This window comes from Anabrus simplex, chromosome 1 (genome assembly GCF_040414725.1).
Source record: "Anabrus simplex isolate iqAnaSimp1 chromosome 1, ASM4041472v1, whole genome shotgun sequence".
Lineage (NCBI taxonomy): Eukaryota > Metazoa > Arthropoda > Insecta > Orthoptera > Tettigoniidae > Anabrus > Anabrus simplex.
Window position 1 is genome coordinate 601,005,550 of NC_090265.1, and position 27,816 is coordinate 601,033,365.

A 27,816-nucleotide genomic window follows, 5' to 3' on the forward strand; every position below is an offset into this window, starting at 1 on the left:
TAAAATACTCGATCAAATGAAAAACCGCGCACTTTCTCACTTTCGACGAACAGTACTACGGTGCCGATCTAACAGTCCAAAGTTCCAGAGCTTGAATAACCAGGTCGCAGACTGCCGTGAACACTCCTCTGTCATTATTCCGTTAAATATGCACACTACTCATTCCAATCAGTGCCTCAGAGTAGGGATTGAATAGCTCGAATGATATGATGAACCAGTGTGTTACGTACCAGTAATATTAGAAAATGTATGAACCAGAGGAATGGCATGCTAAAGAAGAAAGTTATCTAACTCCCCAGCTACTTCCCGCCAATATACAGGCAGGCTGTTACACTCGGTACGACCAGGCGAGTTGGCCGTGTGGTTAGGGGCGCGCAGCTGCGAGCTTGCATCCGGGAGATAGTGGATTCGAACCTCACTGCCGGCATCCCTGAAGATGGTATTCCGTGGTATCCCATTTTCACACCAGGCTGTACCTTAATTAAAGCCAAGGCCGCTTCCTTCACACCCCTATTCCTTTCCTATCCCACCGTCGCCATAAGACTTACCTGTGTCGGTGCGACGTAAAGCAAATTAAAAAAACCTCGGTACGCTGCAGTAATCCTATCTATCGGGGATGAGTGGAAACAAAGACAAAAAGCACATCACAACAAACAATGGTCAATGTAATATTATTGTTGATTAAGTTTGAGCTTTCTATATTGCACACCTTCACATTAGTTTTCTTTCGACTCTGTGATATTAGGGCGTCTTACAGAATTATTTATATCGTAGACTGTAGTTCCTTATTCTCAGACTTTACATACCGATTTTCACTAAATTCTGTTTACCCATTTTCTTGTGACTCGGCGGTGATATGGACTTAGTAACAAAAATCCAAATTCATTAATATCTGTGTGATTATATGCGGTTCGGTAACAATGTATAAGATATAAGTGATCGGAGATTTAATAACTTCTTACATAACTTAACTACTACTAACTTATAACATAACTTTAGTTATGTTGGATATGTAGTATTTATCGATACGACCACTAATAACATAGGCTATATAACTTATTTGAGAATTACATTTCAGGCCTTCCCCTAAACTACCATTTCACTCAGCATGAATAAAATAATTTGTAGTCTAGATTGTAGTGGTTCATCACCCGACTTTACATACCGATTTTCATTAAATTCTCTTCAGCCGTTTTCTCGTGATGCGTGTACAGACAGACAGAAATTACGGAAAAGTAAAAAAAAAATGCATTTCCTTGTTACTGTGGACATGACCGATACAGAAACACCATTCTTTTCAAATTCTGAGCAATGAACAGACAAATTATTTTATATATTGGCCTATAGATTACATTTCAGGCCTTCCCCTAAACTACCATTTCACTCATTGTGAGTAAAATTATTGATTGCCTAGATTATAGTGACTTATTCCGACTTCAAATGCCAATTTTTGTGAAGATACGACCACTAATATAATAAATATTTGAAAATTAAACTTTAGGCGTTCCCCTAAACTACCATTCTTTTCAGCGTGAATACAATTATGCATAGCCTATATTGTAGCGACATATTTCCCGTCTTTGTCTACCGATTCCCATTAAGATACGACTACTAATAACATAAATATTCGAAAATTAAATTTTAGGCATTCCCCTAAACTGCCATTTCACTCAGCGTGAATACAATTATTTATGGCCTAGATGATATCGACTTATTACCCCGACTTTGCATACCGATTTTCATTAAGACACGACCACTATTAACATAAATATTTGATAATTAAATTTAAGGCCTTCCCCTAAACTACCATTTCAGTCAGCGTGAATAGAATAATTTATAGCCTAGATTGTAGTGATTTTCATTAAATCCTCTTCAGCCGTTTTCTCGTGATGCGTGTACGGACGGACGGACGGACGGACAATTACAGTAAAGTAAAAAATGCATTTCCTTGTTACTGTGGACATGATCGATACAGAAATACCATTCTTTTCAAATTCTGAGCAATGTACAGACAACACTCTTAAAATATATATATATATATATATATATAGATAGATAGATATAGATTTTACGATATCGTGCTGAAAAGGTCAACTGGCTATTTTAATGTCTTGCTTCTCTCGACTTTTCGCGGTAGACTTAAAATCGTAATTTAATTTTAGGCGGGACACTTTTCTCGGCACAATCTCGATTTTTCGAGAGATGCGGCAACCCTTAAGGGATTAGTAAAATATTGCTTTAGATGTGTTGACATAAATTTACCGATCCAGGAAGAGGAGGGAGGGAACTGGAGATGGATGAGAGCGACTGATTGTGGCGATTGTTGTGTTGCCGGCCCCGCGGTTTGAGTCTGGCTCTTAGCGGGAGGCCCCGGGTTGCGAATTTTATGTGGATCTGAGGGCTGGTTCGAGGTCCACTAAGCCTGCGTGAGAACAATTGAGGAGCTATCTGAATCCGACGGTGATATAGCGGCCGCGGTCTAGAAAACCAGGAGTAACAGCTAAAAGAATTCGTCGCGCTGACCACGCGTCTCCTCATGACCTGCAGACCTTCGGGTTGAACAGTGGTCAGTTGGTAGACCAAGGTCCATCAAGGCTGTGTCGCCATGGAGTTTCGTTTTGATTGTTGTTTGTGTGTCAAAACAGCTGTGTTCTTACCACAGAAGAACAAGAAAAAGAAAAAAGAATTGTCTAAAGCAAGAGAAGGGTCATGAAAGACAGGAAAATAAAATTATTTGGACCTTGCACACCTCATGTCATTGGGGTTGGAAGAGAATAAAGTTGATACAGAGTTTGAATAGGAAATATAGTAGAAAAGAGCCTGGTCTAAGTTAGTGGAACGAATGCCATACTGATAGTCCTGTGATAGTCACTCCTTGTCTCACTAGTTGTGAGCCCCTGGGATTTTAGAAATGAGTGAGCATTCACTAGTAATTGCACTTGAACTTTAAGACTGTAGGGTCAAATTTCAATTACCGCTGACAGCACGGTAAAGTGGTAAGAGAATAAGTGGAATGGGGAAAGTATTTGGAGGTTGTGGAGGGAAGTGGGGTGGAGGTCAGGTGAAATATAGGTTTATTTGGGTAAGGAGTACTAGATAATGGAATAATCAACCTTTTGGAGCCTGTTATCATTTTACTCATGTGCTTTCTTCTTTTACACAGGTATCTCACGGACTACGTTACCGATTTGAAGTTGTAATCAATGAGCTGAGAGATGCTGACAATATAGTGTACAAGACTACCCTTCTTGCATTCATCAATTGTTTAATTCTGGGTTGCAGTGAATTACACCAACGCAACCGAATTCGCAAAGAATTGCTGGGTAAGAAATAAAATAACTATAAATAATTTTACATAATTAAATAATTTAATAGCTGTGGGTAATGGGAGTTATTTCATACAAGATTGTAGCTTCTGGATTTAGGAAATTAGAATAAAGTACCACATTCCATTCATACAGACTTCTGTGAGAAATAAAATACAGTACAGTAAAATTTTGGTAATCAGGTCCTCTTGGCACCTAAAGGTGCTGGATTATTGCAATTTATAGAACATGACTTATGGTTTTACAAAAACAAATTAATAATACTGTGTACATATTGAAAGAGGTTAATTTATTCACTCTTCATTTAATATTCTATGTACCTACGCTACCAGTAATATTTAGGGTCATAACTCAAAAATACACTCATCAATTAAAAACTCTTACAAACCATGAGAATAAACATAACATTGCACACTGTATTTTGAGAAAGAACAGTAACCTACACATTGTAAACAGTAAAAAAGCCGTCAATTGTGGTTTGTTTTCTTACTTGAAGAATTTGAAATGTTTTGAAGGCTTTTCCTTGTAATCCCTTCCAGAACAGATGTTTTGAAATAGTACAGGTGGAAAAAAAAAAGTCAGATTACTGGACATAACCAGTCTAAAATGGAGATTCTTTGCCATCAGTATGATGAACTATCTATAATTTGACAGTTTTTGAAAGTACCCTGAACTACTTATGCTTCAGTCACCTTTTCATGTAGAAACTCTTAGACCATAGAACTGTGTGTGGCTTGGCATGATTGTACAATAAGAATCACTATCCAGATGCCCAGAGATTGTTTACAACAGTTCTTCCCAGGGCCACATTCTATAGAATACATTGCCTATACTGTGATGAAACTAATTCTATCCCTGAAATATGTATGAGAGTGGTAGTGGTGGTTAATTGTGGTCTCAAGAGGAGCAACTAGGCAACCATCTTCTGTTAACACAAATAAGAATAGAAAATTGGAGAGGTCTGATACTTGGAAAAATGAAACTATCCATAAAATAAAGGGAAGGTCATGAAGGGCATGAAAATGGACTCCCTAGGTCTTGTAAACATAATACTTTTGGGGTTGGAAAGAACAAGATTTGACCAACAGAGGTCAGAAAGGAAAGATGAAAGTGAGGAGCCCGACACAAATAACTGGATGCAATGCCAGACTCAACTAGGAGAACCGTGGTTGCGAACCCACACTCCCCCTTTTAGTCACCTCTTATGACAAAGCATACAATGGATGTATTCTACTGCCCCCACCAACGGCTAAAAACAAACCAACTTCATCTTCACCCGTCACCTCTAGATATAGTACAATCAAGCTGATCTACTTTACGATTGAAATCCATGCTCCTCGACACAAACGGCTGTGTGGGAGCATCGTGCAAGGTGCAAAAACAAATTATAGAACAAAGAGTCCTTTTCACAAATATATTTATGTGTAAGTCCTAAGTAAATTATAATTTTGTTCATTTTATGTGCCATAGGACTTGGGCTGAATGCACTTCTAAGCACCTTGAGAGAAGATGATGATGAGGAACTGAACATACAACTAGCTGTGTTTGATGAAAATCAGCACGGGGATGAGGAGCAACTTGGTCCGTTACATCTCTCACACCAGCAGCTGTTTGAAACTGTCTTCTACAAGGTACGGTACTCCTTTTTAGTGTCCCATTGTAATGTTGTTGTTATTATTATTATTATTATTATTATTATTATTATTATTATTATTATTATTATTATTATTATTATTATTATTATTATTATTATTATTATTATTCAGCTCATTTGTAATATGCATGGTTTACTATTTCAGGTCATGGAGTCGCCACAAGCCTTGTCATTTCATGCGTTACTGCTTAATCTGTCTCAGCTAGACCCAGCAGACCGGAAATCGTAAGTTTTCTCTTAACAAATGTAGTAACTAGTGAATAAGTAATGGAAAGGAACAAACAAGTGATGAATAAAGTCATAGAGTGTAACAGTAAGTTACATCTAAACTTTCAGAACATATTCCTCTCGCATAGAAGAATAAAATGTTATATGGACATGAGTCCAGAAATGCTTTATTTCCATGTTAGAACTAGTTTTCTACAATTCTACAAAGTACATTAACCTCTTAACTGGGTACCAAGTTCTCCATGTGTGTAACCTGCCCTCGGTACAGTTTTCCCCACTTTGTGATATTTAAATATTTCCTGCAAAAATATATACACAATTAGTTTAATGTAGTGATTATTATACATCAGTAATGGCTTTTTTTAAAATGCTATTTGTTCGGGGTGTCGGCCCATGTGGATCTTTTGCCGCTACTGGCACCATATTGTATGAACCTGCATGTAATTGGAATGGCGGTAGTGTGGAATGTTGTGTGTGAGGAAAGGAAGATTAAGGACGTCACAAACACCCAGTCCCCAGGACTGGGATATTAATCATTACAATTAAAAACCTCTGACCCGACCGGGAATCGAACCCGGGGTCGCCGGGTGACAGGCGGACGCGTTGCCGCCTACACTGTGGGGCCGGAATCGGTAATGGCTTACTAACATTATTTATGTGGTTATGTAACCAGACGATTACAGGTTTTGTAGATTGCTATCTTTGTGATACAGGCAGAAACAAGGTCATCTACAAATACAGTGTATTCTTAGACACTGTACATCACTAAAACTATATTTATCGCATTTACCCCTGTAAAAGAAATTCTTAGTCTTGGGGCACCATTCGCAACGAACTGAGGCAGATGTTACATTCTGAACATCTTCTTCATCATTTGGTTAATCTGAAATCACTTTACTTTACTTGCATGATCACTTGCTGAAAACAAACCAACTTCATCTTCACCCGTCACCTCTAGATATAGTACAATCAAGCTGATCTACTTTACGATTGAAATCCATGCTCCTCGACACAAACGGCTGTGTGGGAGCATCGTGCAAGGTGCAAAAACAAATTCATTTTAAGAGGCTGTGATAGCTATACAATACAATATACAGAGTGATATTGTGGAAAGTATATCAACTAATACGGTAGACATCAGATATATGCTGTCACTCCCAAGGGAAATAAGCAAAAAATTTTACAATCGGCTTATGCCATCATACCCACCATACAATCACAGCATGAAAACGTCTAGATGTCATGCTCATTTAAGGGATTAATCATGGGAAACATGCAGGAATAGAATGTACCAGCATACAACGTGAAACTCTTTCTTACATGAAATGTTTAAAATGACCTCTATTAACATTGATACATGAAAACACAATATTCCAGGGTTACATCAGCGAAATGGCAAGTTGAGGCATGTATCAATGCTCATGGAGAGCACTTTGTAAGAAAAAGTTTCATGTGATATTGTGGTACGTTCTTTTCCTCTGACTGATGTACTATGTAGAGTTGTATAAAATGAAATCAAACATGGAAATAAAGCATTTCTGGACATATGTAACATCATTATGTGATAAACACAATGACAGATCAGTGTGGGGAGAGCTAGCTAGAGAAACGGAAAAAAGGACAAATATGAAAACACACAAGGGCAACCCCCACTGCTGTTTTCATAGAGATGGACTCTCTTCTAATCAGTCCCAGTTCTTTCACACCCATATCAATCAATCAATCAATCAATCAATCAATCAATCAATCAATCAATCAATCAATCAAACCGTGTCACTACTGATCTGCATTTAGGGTAGTCACCTAGGTGACAAATTCCTTATGGGTTGTTTTCCTAGCCTGTTCTTAAATGATTGCAAAGAAATTGGAAATTTATTGAACATCTCCCTTGGTAGGTTATTCCAATCCTTAACTCCCCTTCCTATAAATGAATGTTTGCTTGAATTCAAACTTCATCTTCATATTGTGATCTTTTCTACTTTCAAAGACACCACTCAAACTTATTTGCCTACTAATATCATTCCATGCCATCTCTCCACTGACAGCTTGGAACATACACTTGTATTACCAATATAAACGGTCTGTTATTGGACATTATACATTTTCCAGCTAACTCTTTTCTGGTTGCCAGTGTTTTACCCCAGTGTGCTAAGTTGGGCTCATCAAATAGCACACGTACCAAGATGCATGACTAGTGCATACCCTGTGGGAACCGACATCTATATCGCATACCACTTAGTCGAGGAGCTCGTCTCCTTTCTCCTAAGTCTTTCCAGCCCAAACTTTGCAACATTTCTGTAATGCTACTCTTTTGTTTGCAATCACCCAGAACAAATAGAGCTGCTTTTCTTTGCATTTTTTCCAGTTCTTGAATTAAGTAATCCTGATGAGGGCCCCATACACTAGAAACATACTTTAATTGGGGTCTTACCAGAGACCTATTTGCCCCCTCCTTTACATCCTTACTACAACCCCTAAATACCCTCATAACCATGTGCAGAGATCTGTACCCTTTATTTACAATCACGTTTATGATACTCCAATGAAGATCTTTTCTTATATTAACACCTAGGTACTTAAAATGATCCCCAAAAGGAAGTTTCTCCCCATCAACACAGTAATTAAAACTGAGAGGACTTTTCCTATTTGCGAAACTCACAACCTGACTTTTAACCCCGTCTAACAATCATACCATTGCCTACTGTCCTTCTCACTACATTATCAAAATCATTTTGCAGTTGCTCACACTACGTTTCTTCTCAGCAAGCAGCTATTTTATGCTTTCCAGCTTCATCAGAAGCATGGACTTCAATGCTTGAGAGTCCATATCAGTATATAATCAGTCTTAATGTGGGAAGTATAGAATAAAATAAAGCTATATAAACACAGGAAAAGGGAAGATACAAAAAGTAAATATCAGTACAGCTAGTAAAATGGTAGGAACACAGGACAGACACAGAAGGTGAAAAAGGATTTTGGTGGGTTAGTAGAAGTCATGGAAAGGAACAAGTTCATTGTGTTTTTACGTTTATCCTGGTCTTCTTTTGCTATTGCTTCCTCTTCCGATCTATGATTATATTCCTGTCTTTGTTATTTGATATGTCACTTGTTTGATCCTTCCGGTTCCTTCCTATTCGTCATTGCTACCCTTTTTATATAACTGATCTACCTATCCAGCCTCCTGCATTTAAAATATACAGGTATTCTTAGATTTGTTTGTTCCCCTTATATTTTACTCTATTGGGAATATTTTGTATGTAACTTATTTCTTTGCTATCATACCAATTAGGGTCATAGTAGAATGTGATACCCCCTCCATCCCTTAGGTCACTTCTGTAAAATGTTGTAATATTTATTCACCCTTAAATTTTTGTTTGCACTATGTTTTCAATATAAACTGATGTCAACTGTACTTTCTTTAGGGACCATATTTGGCAAGCATTGGAGGATGTCTCTTCAGAAGTCTTGCCTGGAAAATCTAAGTCGTACATTCAATCAAGCGTGAATCAGTGCAACAACAGGAACAGAGGGAGATATCGCAGAAGTAAAAGCATGACTGTTCCTACTCCAGTTAATACATATGCTATCGATATAAATACAGCAAGACCAACATGTTGTGTAGCTACTCAGACAGACATTCGTTATGTGAACGTGGCTGTTCAGTCAGATGAAAGTACAGTACCTGCTGGTGTTTCCCACTCCCAACTATTGCCAGAAACAACAAGGACAGCTACAGGAGATTCAGTGTTATCTGAACATTTGCCTCTTTCTGGCAAGACTGAACCTCTCCCACAAGTGCCCCTAGTACCAGCAGCACCACCACCACCACCTCCTCCTCCACCATCAATGTTTGGTATGGCTGGCTCGGTACCACCACCACCACCATTGCCTAGTCTGAATGGTTCACCACCACCACCACCACCACCACCCCCTCCCCCACCTATGCCTGTTGTGAACAGTGCAGTGATCCCTCCTCCTCCACCACCAATGCCTGGTATGATCAGTGCAACTATTCCCCCTCCTCCTCCACCACCACCAATGCCTGGAGCAGAAAGAATGACATTACCTCCTCCACCTCCGCCACCACCACCAATGCCTGGTATGGCTGGTTTGGCAGCACCACCCCCTCCTCCACCAATGCCTGGTATGGCTGGTATCGGGGCACCCCCTCCTCCGCCAATGCCTAGTATGGGAAATCTACCACCACCACCACCACCTCCTCCTTGTCTGCCTGGCGTGACACCACCTCCTCCACCTCCTGGAATGCCTGGAACAGGAGTTTCTTCAGTTGATGAACCAATGAACTTTTCAAAGAGAATTGTGTCAGGATACATGACATGTCCTAACCGTCGCTCATTACCTGCTGATTTGAGTGGCTTTGATAAATTTAATACAGTGCCTCGCCGAAAGATGCGCACCCTCAACTGGAATAAAATACCTGTAAGCGTCATTGGTAAGTATTTTAAGATATTTATTTTCTTTAGCCAGAGGGAGGCTAGGACAAATATTGACCTTACTCGTGTCATTTTTGCCCTATGTAGTTGAAATATATTAAATTATCTTGATTTGGATGCAAGAACATACAGTGTACTTGTATGTATTTATGGCTTTGTACAAAATTACAAAACGCGTACTCCGAGTCCCAGTCCTTTTCCCACCATCCCCTCTCCTTTTCACCTGTTGTAAATCTACTTCCATCTTAGGTGTCCTCACCTCCTTAGTATTTTGGTATGTATGTATGTATGTATTATTATTATTATTATTATTATTATTATTATTATTATTATTATTATTATTATTATTATTATTTGAAATAATACTGTCTCCAATGATAAATCAGTCTGACCTCCAACATTAAAAACCTTATTTTACTGCAAAATGGTATTATTTTTGTATATTCTTTAATTTAATTGGTATTGTAGTAGACATATGCATACATACTGGTAATAAGCTGAATTTCTTAAGATTTAAAAATGGTGTCCATTTTACAAAGTCTTTTAGTTACCTTGTTATTATTGTTTGGGTGGGTATGTTGATGCAATAGGTTGCCCTATGCCTCCACTGAATCATAAGGCTGGTTACAGGCCTTATTAGGAGTAGAAATGAACTTTCATTTTCGAAAAGGAAAAGAAAAAAATTGTGCAAGAAACAGTCTAGATACCTTATGTTCATTTATCTCAGTTTAGAATTAGTTTACTGTTCACATAAATTTATTTAGGTCACACTTTTAATATTACCAAGATTTCAGGAAGTGATTTAAAAGAACACAAAGATTAAGATAATTTTGACAATTTTCACCTTATTATGATGTTATTGCTTTAGACGTTGCATAGTTGATCAAAATATTAATTTTTTTTTCTTCAGAAAGTTGTATTCAGATACCTGAATGGTATGGAGTTAAAACTAAATCTGTATATTAAAAAAAATGTATGAAAACTAAAGTCAGTCAGTCTGGCCATTCTATCTGGTCGATTTCCTTCAATTTTTTTAAACTGAAAGGTATTCGTGCACAGATTTGTCATCAGGTACTATAAATCACTTAACTTCCGCCTTCCTCAAATTATTTGACTTTTTCAATTTTTTGTCTCTTGGAAGCAATCATATCTTTGGTTCTAATTGAGGTATGCAGTTTATTTTGGCCTAAAAACACTCAGTGGATCAAGCACTTTCTTTTGAGGCAATAATTACTTAAATTGGTAGAATCGGAGGAAAGTTATGAGTACATTTTTCTCCATTACAAAAATCTTTGAAAGACTTTTTAACAGTTCGGCGCATAGTGTTGTTCCAAGGAACGTTTAATTCAATTTCTTTGTGTGATGTATTTTCAAGTGTTTTGTTGACATAATATTACATTCTATTACCACAGCAGATCATGTGCTTTATTTCATTAACTCAAAACTTTGCAAATACATCCATGAGGATAATAATGAACAACACCATACCGTACATTGTACATTGTGGACGGAGCCAGCGGGAGTCTGCTACTATAGACTGAATAGATTTATTTAGTATGTGACTTTTCGTACCAGGAGTGTTTGAGAACATGTTTGGCTTGCTTGGTGCAGATTTTTCTGTTTGACAACCATGATTGACTTACACATCTGGGTATAGGAGGAGGAGGAGGAAGGGAGATGGTGCAACCTCGTGTTCGCACATAGCCTTCTCCCGTGGAATAACTCCAAGGGAACTGCTTAAGACATAATGTCCCCATTCAATAGACAAATCTCAATCAGCAAAGTTACACGCAGTCACTCAGTCTGAACAATGTGGAGAGGTTTGGAATTGAACATAGGCTTTTCGCATGCAATTTAGTAATTAGATTTACACCACCTCCCCTTCTAAGCTGCTGACTCACATTCTGATGGTGACATTTTTTTCCACCAATGGGACTTAAACCAGCTAACCACAGTGTCAGTTCATTAGACTTGACATTTTAAATGATCATGGCCACCAGGCAGGATATAGTAGGCCTAGATAGTTGATTTTTAATGATAATACATAGATTTTCCAAAATTGCTTGGAAATTTGTTATACTGACTTGCTAATAGATATGGGAACAGTATCAATGTCTAATATAGCATAAACATTACTGGGTGAATACTGTTTTAATATAGCATTGATAAATTAACAGAAGGCAGGTATTTGGAAGCTGAGGGACAAATCAAACTACCACCACTAGTCAGCTAAAGAATAGAATAATTCAGTTATTAGCAGCCTTTGGAAACTAGAATGTTATCAGTGAAATATTTCAGAATCTTAAAATATCAAATATTCTATACTGCTTTTTGTATGCCTATTTTTTAAATTTATTTTTTACAGATAACTCAATGTGGAGAGAATTACCAAAAACACCTTCAACATTGTCTGTGGACTTCATAAGAATGGAAGAATTATTTTGTCAGAATTCTTCCTCTAAAAGACCAAAGTCAGCACCTGCTCCAATTGCTATGGCAGAAGTGAATCTTCTTGACAGCAAGCGTAGCCTTGCCGTAAACATCTTTCTCAAACAGTTCAAGAAAAGCAGTGATGAAATAATAGACTCCATTCGGGAAGCTAAAGGGGACATCATTGGTGCAGAAAAACTGAGAAATCTTCTGAGGCTTTTGCCAGAAAAACATGAGGTGAGAATCTTTACAGATTTTTATGACTTCTTTTAATTTTTGAACGTTTTGCTGATCTGATCTGATGAGTCATTATAGATAAATATAAATAACGCATGCTTTAGAGCAACAAGGGGGTTCTGAAAATATAACTGAAAACATTTTGTAATTGTGCCTGAAAATACCAGTACGGAATGATGTCTGACAAATACTGACATGTCATTAAAAACAAGAATTCTTTGATATTATGTGCACAATATTGAATTGTAGATGAGATAACTTTACAAGGCAGAGTTGCTCTACAACTTTTTTTGGGCACGGATATGATTAGGGAGAGGATTGTTAATAAACATCTAAATTAATAAGCAATGCAAAAGGTAGTTGCAGAAATATTTGTTAAATAAAAATTTTCAGTGTAATAAAAAGCAAAGCTAGAGCTTCTTCTAACCCTGGTTGGCAGCTACCTAGTCAGTGGCTCTCTTCTCAGCTGGAATTTACTCAATAGGTAGCATGGTGATTATTTCTTTACTCTCCTCTAGCCAACAGCACATGGGCTATCCATTCAAGTGGTTGCCACATCCAGTGTTTCTTAACTTCGTGGATCGTGCAGAATCCATGAGTACACCATAGGATAGCATTACATACTTGCTGAAATCACATTTTGAACACATTAGTGGGTCAGACAATTATCTGATGCCCTTTTAATTCAAATGGCCTTTATTTGTGCTTTTTATTTGTGATTTGTGCTGATTTACAATTGCAATTAAATTGCTCTACCATCAGAATGTACTGACTTGACATCTTGTCTAATGATGGCAATTTGTTGGCTATGATGGATGCCATCTGCCCCATAAATGAACAGTGTTATGCATCAAGCGGCTGTGCGTCAAATCCTAGTTTTGAGCAAAACTCGTTGAAAGGTTTTCATATTTAAAACCATCTTAGAACGGATATTTTAGTAAAAATAAATAAATAATTGGTACAGTTATGTGATGCGGTGTGCGTAATGTGATTATTCAGAAGAAATCTCATTCAGTGCAATATTTTCCTTGATTTCCTCAAATTTAACTTAGCTGTATTTGCAGTTTGTGGACCGAAGATACGTATCAAGCGGCTAGGCACCAAACTGCGGCGGTTAACTTGTTGATGCTCAGGGCTATGGAACATTTAGTTATGCAACAACAAGTTAAGTGCCACTATGTGCGATTTTGTTAATAATAACGAAGAACCAGCAACAGAATATTAGGTCTTCAAATACCTATTACTATTTGATTATAAAACAATTTCAGAGAAACATATACTACAGGTAAATAAGTGTCCAACTCACAAAACAAATAGCAGAAAAAGAAGGAAGTGGCAGTATCATTCCTAAATTCTGACTACCTGACAAGGAACTGAACCAACATCCTTCTGGGTACACGTTTACCATCTGTGCTAGGACACCTACTTCAAGGCCTTAGTGGATGACTTATAATGAATTATTAATGAAAGCTTATGACCTTGCTGTATGCATTACTAAACTGCTTGGTGAAATTAAATCCAAACAACCAACTGTACACTTACAGTGTGATACAGTAAAAAACAAGCATGCACTAATGATAATGCACTGCAGGTCCTATAGCAATAACTCGTACTACATACTGTACCTGTGTTATATGGGAGGATGTTACAGAACGCCAAATACCACTTGGTGAATCAATTCTTTGAATAAGGCGGATAGATAGTTGATGCGTAACTTGTAACCCCGCTTTATGATAGTGGCGCTTAAGTTTTCCTTCTGTTACAACTGTTTAAATTCAAACAGAGCTCCATGAGTATTCGAGCAGTTAGATCAACTCTTTAGGCAATAGATGGTACTAGCATTCCGTTTTTTGAAAATTGTCGCATAGCCGGTTGATGCATAACACCATCCAAATAAGACTATCCATTCATTTCAAACATTGACATTCTTAAAATGAATATTTGGAAGAGAAAAATAAATGCACAGATCAGTGTGTTTCAAACTGAAGTCAAGGTTCAATATTGTGCACATAATATCAAAAAATTCTTGTTCTTAAAGATGTCAGGTCAGTATTTGCCCAGCATCATTACATATTGGTATTTTCAGGCACAATTACAAAATGTTTTCAGTTACGGTATATTTTCAGAACCGCCTTGTCGCTCTAAAGCATACATATTCTTATGCCCTTATTTGATGTGCTAATCTGACAGAATATTGTATTGCCCAGATGATTAGTGAAGTTGGTAATAGGGTCCTGTTCTGTGTTCAGGGTTAAGGGATCAAATTATGGCGTAGTTTGTTGATATTTAAAAATATTTAAATGCAATGAGCACTTAAGATTTTCTAGCACCTGAAATATAGAGCTTTAGAGCTTTTGTATGTTCTGAGATTTTTTTGGTATACATTGCTTCCTGTATGTCATTTCTAAGACTAATTCATTCAAATCTTTATCCCTCATGTTACTTAATTGTACCATACTGTCTTCATATACACTGTTGACTAAATATATTTCTCTTCCAGCTTGCTCTAATAAAGTCTCATCCTGGTGATCCAAACAGTCTGGGTGCTGCAGAAAAGTTCTATTTGAAACTATCAGAAGTTCCAGGCTTTGCAGTACGAGTTGAAGCTATGTTACTGGTAAGTTTATTTTCAACAGGAAATGCCATTTGTCTTCTTCCGATAACAGGTTGCCAAGTATACAAAGCATTCCAAACACACACATCTTTATAACAGAGATGATAAGAGTAACACAACAAAGCGTGAGATTCGTACTTTGTGGTGATGATGATGATATGCAGGCCCACTTAGTGTTTTATGAGTTTTTCTGTATTCATTGTTCATACTATTTAGTTCAGTGTGTGGAATACCATACTGTAGTCAGTGTGCAAGAGTTTAATATATTTTTGGAAGAACAGTATTTGATGTGCTAATCTGACAGTATATTGTATTGTCCAGACAATTAGTGAAGTTGTAATAGGGTCCCCTTTTGTGTTCAGGGTTAAGGGATCAAATTTGGGCATAGTTGGTTGGTATTTTAAAGAAGTCTTTGATTTCAAGTGATATGCACAACATAAAATTAGCATACCATTCTTCTTAAAATGTATGGTTTTCACATGAGTCCTTGAAGAGAATTTTAAATGCATGCTATTTTTAATAAAACTGAAATCCCTTGCAAGAACTAAATTGCAGACACTGTATTGCTAAAATTAACGTTTTCTCATCAATATGATGCTTATTATTTTTAACAGAGAGAAGAGTTTCCATCACGAGTAGCAGAACTGAAACCACAACTACAGTCGGTGATAGATACATCAGAAAAACTCATGGAAAACGTTGGTCTTAAAGAATTTATGCTTCTGATTCTGCAGCTTGGAAACTTCATTAATGCTGTAAGTTTGATTGATAATTTTTTCCTGAACACTATTATGAAAAACTGGTGTAGATTTGTAAGCACATACCGTATAATCTTGAATACCACCCGCACTGTTTTTTCGAAAATATCTCTTCCAAAATTGGGTGCGGGTCTTATTTAAAATTTTGGGAAATTTGTCTTTCTGAATGCATATAAATTGGGCATCACCGCCCAGCGCGGCTTGACAACAATAATCTCTCCGCTCTCAGTATATGCTACTTCCGCGCTTGGTGCGAGTCTCGCGCACGATCTCGGAGTATCAACATGAATTCCACAAAGCGTTTGCGATCTTTTACTGCGAGTGAGAAACAGAAAATAGTTCGGGAAGCCGAATTTATTGGAAATCGTGCCGCTGGTAGGAAATACGATATTGACGAGTCATGTATTTGTGATTGGAGACAGAAGAAAAATGTGCTATTAACGTAGTGGTGATCGTAGAGCTTTTCGTGAACTGAGTGTACAGTTCCCAGAAATTGAAAGAAAACTTCATAAATATGTGACAGAAAAGCGGGAATTGGGATATGGTGTGTCAGCTAAAGGCATTAGAGATTGCAAAGGAACTTTCATCAGAAAGGTTCAAGGCAAGCCGAGGATGGCTTTGTAATTTTTATAAAAGAAATGGGTTGAGCGTACAAAGGAGTAACTCAATTTCACAGTGTCTTCCTGGTGCCTATGATGAGAAGTTATTGTCGTTTCAGCGTCACGTAATTTGGTTGTGGAAGGAAAATGCATATTTGCTTTCCCAAATTGGCAAAGCAGATCAGACGCCAGTCTACTCTGAAATGCCAGTGGACAGGACTGAATGTTAAAGGGTGCAAACAGTGTTACCATTACAACAGGTGGTAATGAAAAACAACAGTGTACGGTAATGTTGTGTATTCTCACCGACGGTACCCAATTGCCGCCGTACATTATTCTCAAGCGAAAGATTCTTCCTAAAAATCTTCCTGCTGGTGTTATCGTCAGATTTCAGAAATCCGGCTGGATGGACATTTCACTTGTGGAAGACTGGGTAAAGTGTGTCTAGCAACGTCGCCCTGGTGCATTATTGGGACAAAAGAGCTTGCTTGTTCTCGAGAGTTACCGCGGCCATACAACAGACGCTGTAAAGAAACATATCAAGGATGGGAAAACCGACCTAGCAGTCATTCCGGGTGGGATGACGTCTATGCTACAGCCGCTAGATGTCTGCGTGAACCGTCCTTTTAAAGTAGCCTTGAAACAGCTCTATACAGAATGGATGGCGGCTGATAATTACACACTGACGCCAACTGGTTGCATTCAGCGCCCGGAAGTTCAGTTCCTGTGTTCGTGGATTTTGACAGCATGGAATCATATCCCTGGAAACCTCATACAGAAGAGCTTCAGGAAATGTAGCATTTCTAATGCTATGGATGGCAGCGATAACATTTTGTGGGAAGGTGATGGTGATGAAAGTTCTAAAGTTGGTAATGATGATGATGATGATGATGATGATGATGATGATGATGATGAATGAACTTGTTGGATATCATTCTGGAAATGTTTGTGTAGGTACTTTTATTTGTATTTTCTAATCATTTGATGTGGTTAGTAAATATTGTAATTTTAAATTTTGTTCTTTCAAAATAAGGGTGCGGGTCTTATACGGTGGCGGGTGGTATTAGAGATTACTGTATTTCAATTACCATATAAAGCCCTGGATTGCAAACATAAACATAATTTGTTCTGCATACTTATTTGTAATCCAAAACACTCATTATATCAAAGAGAATTTTCCCCATAAGAAATACTTGAAACTCAGATGATTAGCTCCAGAACCCAAAAATATGTATTGATAAAAAATGACCCATATGATAAGCAGCAGCTTCCCTGTACCTTCTAGAACACAAGGCTTTTGCTTTGATATTTGAATGACTCCTATTGCTGCATCTAGACACTTCGGTTCTTCCTTCTTTAATATTGTGCAAATACTGTAGTTGATGTAGACTTCGTGTAAAATCTTGTGATAAGAGTATGCGCACAGTTTGTTCATACTTCTAGATTTCCTTCTTGACTTTCATCATAAACATCTCCTTCCTACTGCCTTCCTTTACAAATTTTCTCCTCATGGGGCCCATAGCTGTTAGCAAGTTACTAAACAAGTTGCTACCCTTAGACACGAAACAGAAAATGCTTTATTAAAACATCCACATGTCATAGTATACAGTTTGTATGGATGTTGACCATATGAGCAAAGCATACTAACTGAGCATGACCACAGGAGATTACACACAATCCCACTGTTGAAGGGAAGTGGACTTAGTTGTGGTTACGTGGCACTCGGCAGACAGATCAGTACTACCAGTAGTGCGATACTATGTTCTTTTATAAAGTTATAGTTCATCAAAAATGTTTGCTTGTCTTGCATAACACTCATAGACCAAGTCTCTCAAAATACAAGGTTTTACTGTATAGAGAGATTATTTTACTTTTGACACAAACCTTTTTTTCTAAAATAGAATTGATAAAGCAAAGCATGTATGTACAGGGCACTAAGGATGAAGTTATCCCATTTTCAGGAAAACTACTACAGTTTAGTTCTTCAGAAAGAGGCAATCTTATAAGCTATCGTATGGTATTTAAGAGGTGCTTCCTGTTACAGTTGAATAATATAAACAAATTATCTATATATATAAAATAGCTTGTCCTGACTGACTGACTGATTCATCATCGCCGAACCAAAACTACTGGACATAAAGAAATGAAATTTTGGGGATATATTCACATTATGATGTAGGTGCTCGCTAAGAGAGGATTTTTGGATATTCCTTCGGTAAGGGGGTGAAAAGGGGGGTGAAATTTTAAAATGAGTGTATCTATATCTCAAAACTTTTAAAGTTTATAGATGTAAAAATTGGTATTTAGAATCTCCTTTAAAAATAAAGAAACACGTATTCATTTGTTTTCGGAAAATCCCAATAGGAAGGGTGTAAAAGGGTGAAAAATGGGTTGAATGCCTTTAATGAGGCTACTTATATTTCAGAACCTGAAGATATTACAGACCTGAAAATTGGTATTTTGGATCTACTTTAAAAGTAAAGAAACACATATTTTTTTCGTTTTTGGACAATCCAAATATTGGGGGGTGAAAAGGGGGGTGAATTTTTTGAAATGAGTGCGTCTACATCTTAAAACTTTAAAATTTACAGATGTAAAAATTGGTAGTTAGAATCTCCTCTAAAAATAAAGGAACACGTATTTTTTTTATTTCCTGTAAATCCTAATAGGAGGGGTGTAAAAGGGGTGAAAAATGGGTTGAATGCCTTTAATGGGGATACATATATCTCAGAAACGAAAGATATTACAGAACTGAAAAAGTGTATATGGGATCTCCTTTAAAAATAAAGAAACACGTAATTCTTAGTTTTTGGGAAATCCAGTTAATGGCGGTTAAACAGGAGTGACAAATTGGGGTGAATTTTTTGAAAGACTACATCTACAGAATATCTTGGAAACGTAAAATGTTACAGACGTAAAAAGTGGGTGTTTGGAATCTCCTGTAAATGTAAATAAACATAGGTGATTTGTTTTTGGAAACTCCACGTAAGGGGAACTCAAAAGGGGTGAAATTTTAAAATGAGAATTTTTACAGTATATCTAAAAAAAACTTAACATGTTACAGAAGTGAAGGTATTTTTTATCTCTATTAAACATAAAGAAACGTGTGTTTTTAGTTTTCGGAAATACCACTTGGGTGGAGGGGGGTGGTAAAAGTGACTGAAAATGGTGTTGAATTCTTTTAATTAGGCTACTGATATCACAAAAATGAAGACGTTACAGACGTGAAATTTGATATTTGCAATCTGCTTTAAAAGTAAAGAAACACGTATTCTCGGAAAATCCAATGAAGGGGGGGGGGGGGGGGGAAGAATTGAAAAATTAATTGGCTTAATTGTATGAGAATACATACATCTAATAAAAACTAAAGTTGTTACAGACGTGAAAATTCGTATTTGGATCTCCTTTAAGAACAAAGAAAAGCGCGTTTTGGTGGGGAAACCATCTTGGAGGGCGGGAGTGTAAAGGAGTTGAATTCCTTTCATGAGGACACATAAATCAAAAACTGAAGAAGTTAGTCGTGATCATTGGTATTTAAGAAGATCCTTTACTATTAAAGAAACAAGTATTTTTTGCGGGAAAATTCACTTGGGGGGGGGGGGGGGGAGTATTGTGATATGAAGTGCAGAAAGTAAATTATTTTTATTGGGATACTTATATCTCAAAACTGAAGGTAATAGACGTGAACATTGGTGTTTGGAATCTCCCTTAAACATAAAGAAACAAGCATTCTTTTAATTTTTTTTGGGGGGGGTGGCGGTAAATAAACTTAACGGCGGTGGGGTGTAGAAGGAGGTGAGACCAATTGATTTTACCTGTTATTAATGTACTTATAAGGATCCTCCGTTGCTCAGGCGGCAGCGCGCCGGCCTCTCACAGCTGGGTTCCGTGGTTCAAATCCCGGTCACTCCATGTGACATTCGTGCTGGACAAAACGGTGGCGGGACAGGTTTTTCTCCGGATACTCAGGTTTTCCCTATCATCAGCCATTCCAGCAACACATAATAGTAATAATAATAATAATAACAATAATAATATTCCGGACCGTCGTCAAATGTGCGGACCGCGCTGGAAACGGCTCCTGGACGGGTAATGACTAAGAATGCAGTCCGGCCGCGGGTTCTGTGCCGCCAAGGCACCCAATATGACACCACGCCGGATCTCCTGAAGGATTTTATCCATATTAAAAATGATTATAGGAAAAGATGGCAAAGATTTACGGACTCAACTGACCGGGAGGAATACCTGAGCCTAGCCCGGGAAGTACGAAATCGATTGCTGGAAAGGAAGATTTAAAAGTGGGAGGAAACGTGCCGTAAAATCATAGAAAACCAGTCAGATCGGGAATTTTGGTGGATTCTCGCAGAAAACGAGTCAGATCGCGAATTTCGGCGGATTATATATCTAATACAATAAGCATTCAATTATAAATTTCAGTATAATACCGTAGCGAAGCACGGGTATCTTGCTAGTTACATCATATATAGAAAGATAGAAACATTGAAAGGAACACACAACAGCAAAAACACAATGGCAAGTCAGTATAGAAAGAAGGGGAAATAGAAATATTTTTTTTTTTTTTTTTTTTTTTGCTAGCGGCTTTACGTCGCACCGACACAGATAGGTCTTATGGCGACGATGGGATAGGAAAGGCCTAGGAGTTGGAAGGGAGCGGCCGTGGCCTTAATTAAGGTACAGCCCCAGCATTTGCCTGGTGTGAAAATGGGAAACCACGGAAAACCATCTTCAGGGCTGCCGATAGTGGGATTCGAACCTACTATCTCCCGGATGCAAGCTCACAGCCGCGCGCCTCTACACGCACGGCCAACTCGCCCGGTGAAATAGAAATAAAATGCAAAGGATATACCAAGAGAGTTGCCAATGCGGTTAGGGGTGTGCAGCTGTGAGCTTGCATTCGGGAGATGGTGGGTTCGAACCCCACTGTCTGCAGCCATGAAGATGGTTTTCTGTGGTTTCCCATTTCCACACCAGGCAAATGCTGGGGCTGTACCTTAATTAAGTACATGGACGCTTCCCTCCCACTCCTAGCCCTTTCCTATTCCATTGTCATCAGAAGACCTATCTGTGTCATCGGTGCGACGTAAAGCAAATTGTAAAAAAATTAAAAATATGCAAAGGATAAGGACAATCTCCACATCTTCACACTTTGCTGTCTTCATATAATAGCCATCTCCTCATCAATCATAGTTCTTCTACATCAATATCTCCTCAGCCCGTAATGATTTCATTATTGCTTCCCAGCTTAAGAGTACCCCCATGTTTAAAAAGTGAATGCTTTGCTAAATAAATAAAACATTATGACTTCCTCTTCTACAGAAATGTTTATTCTTATTATACTTCTATGAAGATGTTACAAAATTTGTATACTGGTATTGTTACTGATTTCTCTCAAAAATGAAGATCCTCCTAAAATGTGGTGCTTCTTGTACCAGATACGGTACTAAATACAAGATGTTACTAAAATGAAATTAGATTCAGCTGAATAGAATGTTAACAATCCATCTCTCTGATGCAATAGACTTCTGTACTGATGCAGTGGTCACACATTTATTCCCATACCTAAAATATTACTGTTGGTTACTGTTGCATTTCAGCCTGGATCCCCTGAAATGCTTTATAACTCTATTTCTTTGCCTAGGTTTTATTTTCAGAACACCCATAAAGTAACAAGAGCCTACATTCATTATGTTATCATATGATGTTATTCTGTACAGAGTAATAAATAAGTTACAAGATTGTGAGCGGCTGCAGGGTGACCTCGATAGTGTTGTGAGATGGACGGTGGGCAGTGGTATGATGATAGATGGGGTTAAGTCAGGTTGTGAGTTTCACAAATAGGAAAAGTCCTCTCAGTTTTAATTACTGCGTTGATGGGGCGAAAGTTCCTTTTGGGAATCATTGTCAGTACTGGTACCTAGGTGTTAATTTATGAGAAAAGACCTTCATTGGGGTAATCACATAAATTTGATTGTTAATAAAGGGTACAGATCTCTGTACATGGTTATGAGGGTATTTAGGGGTTGTAGTAAGGATGTAAAGGAGAGGGCATATAAGTCTCTGGTAAGACCCCAACTAGAGTATGGTTCCAGTGTATGGGACCCTCACCAGGATTACTTGATTCAAGAACTGGAAAAAAATCCAAAGAAAAGCAGCTCGATTTGTTCTGGGTGATTTCCGACAAAAGAGTAGCGTTACAAAAATGTTGCAAAGTTTGGGCTGGGAAGACTTGGAGAAAGGAGACGAGCTGCTTGATTAAGTGGTATGTTCCGAGCTGTCAGTGGAGAGATGGCGTGGGAGGACATCAATAGACGAATGTTTGGGTGGTGTCTTTAAAAGTAGGAAAGATCACAATATGAAGATAAAGTTGGAATTCAAGAGGACAAATTGGGGCAAATATTCGTTTATAGGAAGGGGAGTTAGGGATTGGAATAACTTACCAAGGGAGATGTTCAATAATTTTCCAATTTCTTTGTGATCATTTAAGAAAACTAAGGTTAAGTTATAAGTAGATTCCCACCTTCCAATACTTATCAATTTCTATATAATAGTTTTTATTAATTACGTGATATAAACTAGCTTAATCTCTAGGACATGTTTCGTTCCGATTATGGAACATCTTCAGCTAAAAGATTTGACAAAATGGCAAGACAATTAAGACACATGTGATAGTTATGATGATAAAATAAAATGTTCGTTCATGTTGGTTAAAACAATCGTAGTTGAAGTTGAGTTGCAATTGGACTATTAAAATGAGTCTTATAGTTGATCGTGTCATATTTGATGTCCTCCCTTATGCCGTGAGGTTGTTCTATCAAGAGTTTCCTTGATAACTATACGTTAAGAAAATCTTGTATATCTCTAATTTTATCTTCAAGATTAACAAATATACAAGTCTCCAACATAAAGAAGAACCTTATCGCCAATTTTACTTCGTCACTTGGACACTGACTTGTCGTTCATGTGGGTTAAAATTTCAACATTTTATTGTATCATAATAACTATCACATGTGTCTTAATTGTCTTGCCATTTTGTCAAATCTTTTAGCTGAAGATGTTCCATAATCGGAACGAAACATGTCCTAGAGATTAAGCTGGTTTATATCATGTAATTAATAAAAACTATTATATAGAAATTGATAAGTATTGGAAGGTGGGAACCTACTTATAACTTAACCTTAGTTGTGTTGAGTCAATACGGGATAAAATGTGAGATTTATAAGCTGCATTTAAGAAAAGGTTAGGAATACAACAGATAGGGAATCTGCCACCTGGGCGACTGCCCTAAATGCAGATTCGTAGTGATTGATTGATTGATTGATTGATTGATTTTATACTTATTACCAGAAAGCCTAAGAAAATAGACCATTTGGGGATAGACAGTGTCAGGGGAATTGTTTCCATTACAATACACTTGCTGTTTTTGGTTAATAAATGTTAAGACTTGACATGGAAGAGTAGGTTTTTGTCACTCAACTCCCACTTTTGTTAGGCTCCTGACTTTATTATTTTGTGTCTTGGAGATGAACTGATTGTTTGATTCCTTGATTGTACCTAACCCTACTCTCTCATTCCAAGAAGACTCCTCATGTTAACTTACGATCATCTTGGGTCTGTTATCGAAGATCTCGGATGATGCTGATGCAATGGTTTCCTGATCAAATTCCAATCACTTGCAAGTTCAGTGTGTACTTGATCTGCATCCAATGAAATACAAAATGTTGGAAACTTTTTGACTTACTTAGATGATCAGCCCAAGCAAATTGGTCTTTCTTTCTTCAATATTTTGTTTATATGTACCCTGTTGTTAATGTTGTGAAAGTGTAACTCATTGGGTTGGTTAGAATTCACATTTTGTTGGGTTTGGCATAGCAAATTCTGGCTCAGTGAGGAAAGCAATGGGAAATTGTTATTCTTCATTACATCCCTTTAATGACATCTAGGCAGTCTATGGTAGCTGATAGTGGAGCTGGGATTCAACCAGTCTTTGGGCCTAGTAACAAACAAACAAACAAACAAATATATGTATGTTGATCATCCAAGCTCATCATCCTCCAATGATATTTACCTTTAAAGTGACAACAGAACTCAAAGCCCAGATATCCGTCCATGACTGTTGGCATTTTAAAGCCTTCTGACACACATATGCGGGAGACAGATTTCCGAAGTGTGACTCAAATTTTAGTATGTGTCAGTTTTCAAATCATAACAGGTTATAACACTGCATTAGTAAACTGAATCGAATGGGGGCTTGGGACTTTGCCTGGTGACATATGACCAAAGTGATGAACAAGGACAGAGAACTTTTATTCTTGATGGTCATATAAGTATATACACTTGGCACTAACGTTGATCATAGTGACAATGCGACAGTGCAGTTAATTTGATACATGCTTTTCTGTGTTGGTTGTAATAAATTTTCATACAGTTTAAAACCCATATATTTCATTTTCCAGGGTAGCTATGCGGGCAATGCTGCTGGATACAAACTGAATACCTTGTCTAAACTCCTTGATACACGTGCTAATAAGCCTCGGATCACTTTTCTGCATTATGCTGTTGAAGTAGCTGAAGGTAGCAACAAGGAGGCCTTTGCTTTTACTGAACAACTCAAGACTCTAAAAGAGCTGTCAAGGTAATTATATACTACTGAGAATTGGTCTTTTTATGCTTATATGGACATTAAATACCCATCAGTAAACTTTTCTATATTCCCAATGTAACCATACATTCTCTTTTTCCCTTTAATGCCCCAATGTAACCATACATTCTCTTTTTCCCTTTAATGCACCCTCCTTTATGATGCAAAATAAACCTGTCTGTGTAGATCTTTTGAAATCCTCTCCTCTTTTTTTTAACAGGAGAAAACTTTCAGTTTCAATTACAAGCATTGCTTCTCACCATTGATATATAGACAAGTCACAAGCAAGAACAAAAAGCTTTCAGCAACAGTTATTAGACATTACAATGTGGAAGACTGGTTTCTCTAGCTTACGTCCAATGGACAAAAGAGAGACAGTTTTAAAGTAGAGAGGTAGTACAATCAATCAAGTGTCTGATGTAATTTGAAACATTAAACTATTTGGAATTTCATTAACGTTTCATCGGTAACAAAGAGTTAGGGTACTTAAAGAAATTGATTCTTCAATGAAGTACTCTTGGTATCAAAAGGAATATGAAGATAATGAAAAGTGTCATATTAAAAGCAATGTGAATATTGATTAAGTTAATAAGTACCATACCTGACAATTCTATAGTCTATGGGAATTTGATTGATGCCAGTTGAATAGGCTTGTAGTGAATGTATACTCTTTTTCTACCTCTGAGATATGATCACTATAAATATTTCAAATTGTGGTGATGGTGAACGTTATTGTAAGGTGAAATAAGAAAACCATTCCAGACAAATTTGCATAGTTGTGGTGATTAACTGCACTTTTTTTTAAGTATGGTTACACATCTCATCATGAATGGTTTACTACACCGGAGGAGTTTGCTTTTCATTTATATGGTGTGAACTTCAGTGATCAGTGCTACTCATGGAACAGGATCATTCTACTTCAATCATCTTATTAACTTTGACAATGACCATTTTATGAAATGTGTGTCTTCTAGATCATTTTGCTACTCAAAGATAAACTTCCTGTTGCTCTCTTGTAGACAGGGTTTTTCAATTAGCAGCTAATATTACACACACACACACACACACACACACACACACACACACACACACACACACACACAAGCTAGACATTGTCATGCCTCCGATATTGAGGACATTGTTGCCTTCCTAACCTCAAAGTGATATGGGTTCCTTGTAAGGAAAGGAAGATGGCAACACAATTAACATATACTGTACAAGTATATACAGCAATGGGAAAAGTACAAAGAAAAAGTGATTGGGATGAATTACAGTTACCAGAGAATTATTTTACTTAATTAGAATTACAAATTACTTTTTCTACCAGCAATCAATAAAATTACAATTAATTCACTGAACTCCAGTCTTAAGAAAATCACTATTTTTTCACATGGGACTGGAATGATACCAAAGATTTCCAGGAAGAAAGGTACCACTTTTTGTGTGTTTCTTTTTTAGCATGCAAGATATAAGTGGCTATAATCACTAAGAGAGACTATACAATGATACCTTGGAACTTTCAAATTGGTTTTATTCCTATAATTTGAAATAATTTGCCACTTACTTTACAAAATATTTGTTCTTATAATTCTCAACATTAAGCCTTAGACTTGTTTGGAGGAGGCGGGGACAATTTCCTGGGTGTTTCCTGTTCAAAACTGGTACGGTCGAGGAGAAAAAGTTCTTTCAAGCATTCTACTAACGTTTTATGAAAGAAGAAAATAAAGGGGAAATAATCCAAATATAATCCCCTATGTACAGATTTATAAGAATAGAAATAACTAGCAAATGTACCCGTGCTTCGCTATGGTATTCAACATTGTATTCGAATATCGAAGTAAATACTGTGCATACAGTAAATAAGATTGTTTTAAAATTGCATGTATCTTAGCGTTATCCGATAAACAACATGGGGAAGTCCCCCATACGCTGTTTCCAATGTAAAGTGTTTGTTACGGATTTGTGATATAACGGCAGGCTCATTTACCTACTGCCATTCACAATCGAGTTGGGAAGTTTACATTATAATTGCAGGCCCCATTGCCTACTGCGCGGTAACAATCGATTTGCGGAGTTTTCTTTACAATGGCAGCCCACTTTTCTACTTCCAGACAGATAACAGTTGAGGAGTTTCTATTATAATGGCAGGCAACTACCCTACTATCTGTCGAAATTGAGTTGTGCAGTTATCATTATAATGTCAGGCCCCTTTTATTCTGCCAGACAGCTTACTGCCAGTCACACCAAGTTGGTGAGTTTCCATCAAAATAGCAGGCCACTATGCCTAATGCCAGTCACATTTTAGATGAGGACATTTGTTTATAATTGCGGACACCCTTGCCTACTGCCAAACACAATCGGGTAGGGGAGTTTTAAACAAAACTGCATGCTCCCTTGCCTTCTGCAAGTCAAATCGAGAAGTGAACTATTCATTACAATGGTTGGCCTTCTTTACTACTGCCAGTTACACAGCAGTTGGAGAAGGACACCATACCAACTGCCAGTCAAAGTCGGTGTGGAGAGTACTGATTACAATAGCAGACACACCATTTCTCGATCGCTACAAATGGACATCAGTTAATATATATAGATCGACATACGAAAGTATATGCGTGTTTACAATATTGAAGACCTTCATTTACAGATTAACTGCTGCTAAACGTACGTCATATCGACAAAGGATTGTACCATAAGACGCTGGATTCAGTGGCCTAAATGACTGTTCCTTTGATATCTCATCTATTCTTGGGTCAGATTGAGTTAGAAACGTTGAGCAGGGTAAAGTTTTTGTAGGTAAGATCATCTCACATTGCAGTACTTTTCAGATAATTATGTGACAGCTACATACATAAACCGC

At 37.4% G+C, this 27,816-nt stretch overlaps 1 protein-coding gene across 9 annotated transcripts in view; it reads left to right on the forward strand.

The window, feature by feature from the left end:
* Positions 1 to 27,816, forward strand: part of LOC136857189 (inverted formin-2) — a 506,484-nt gene that overhangs the window by 470,265 nt on the left and 8,403 nt on the right. For all 9 annotated transcript variants that reach the window (XM_067135641.2, XM_067135643.2, XM_067135640.2 and 6 more), the window contains 8 exons: positions 3,164 to 3,323; positions 4,797 to 4,957; positions 5,126 to 5,205; positions 8,631 to 9,661; positions 12,028 to 12,329; positions 14,830 to 14,946; positions 15,558 to 15,698; positions 24,775 to 24,953. In XM_067135641.2, coding sequence (XP_066991742.2) covers positions 3,164 to 3,323; positions 4,797 to 4,957; positions 5,126 to 5,205; positions 8,631 to 9,661; positions 12,028 to 12,329; positions 14,830 to 14,946; positions 15,558 to 15,698; positions 24,775 to 24,953 — 2,171 coding nt within the window. The remainder of the gene's footprint in view (positions 1 to 3,163; positions 3,324 to 4,796; positions 4,958 to 5,125; positions 5,206 to 8,630; positions 9,662 to 12,027; positions 12,330 to 14,829; positions 14,947 to 15,557; positions 15,699 to 24,774; positions 24,954 to 27,816) is intronic.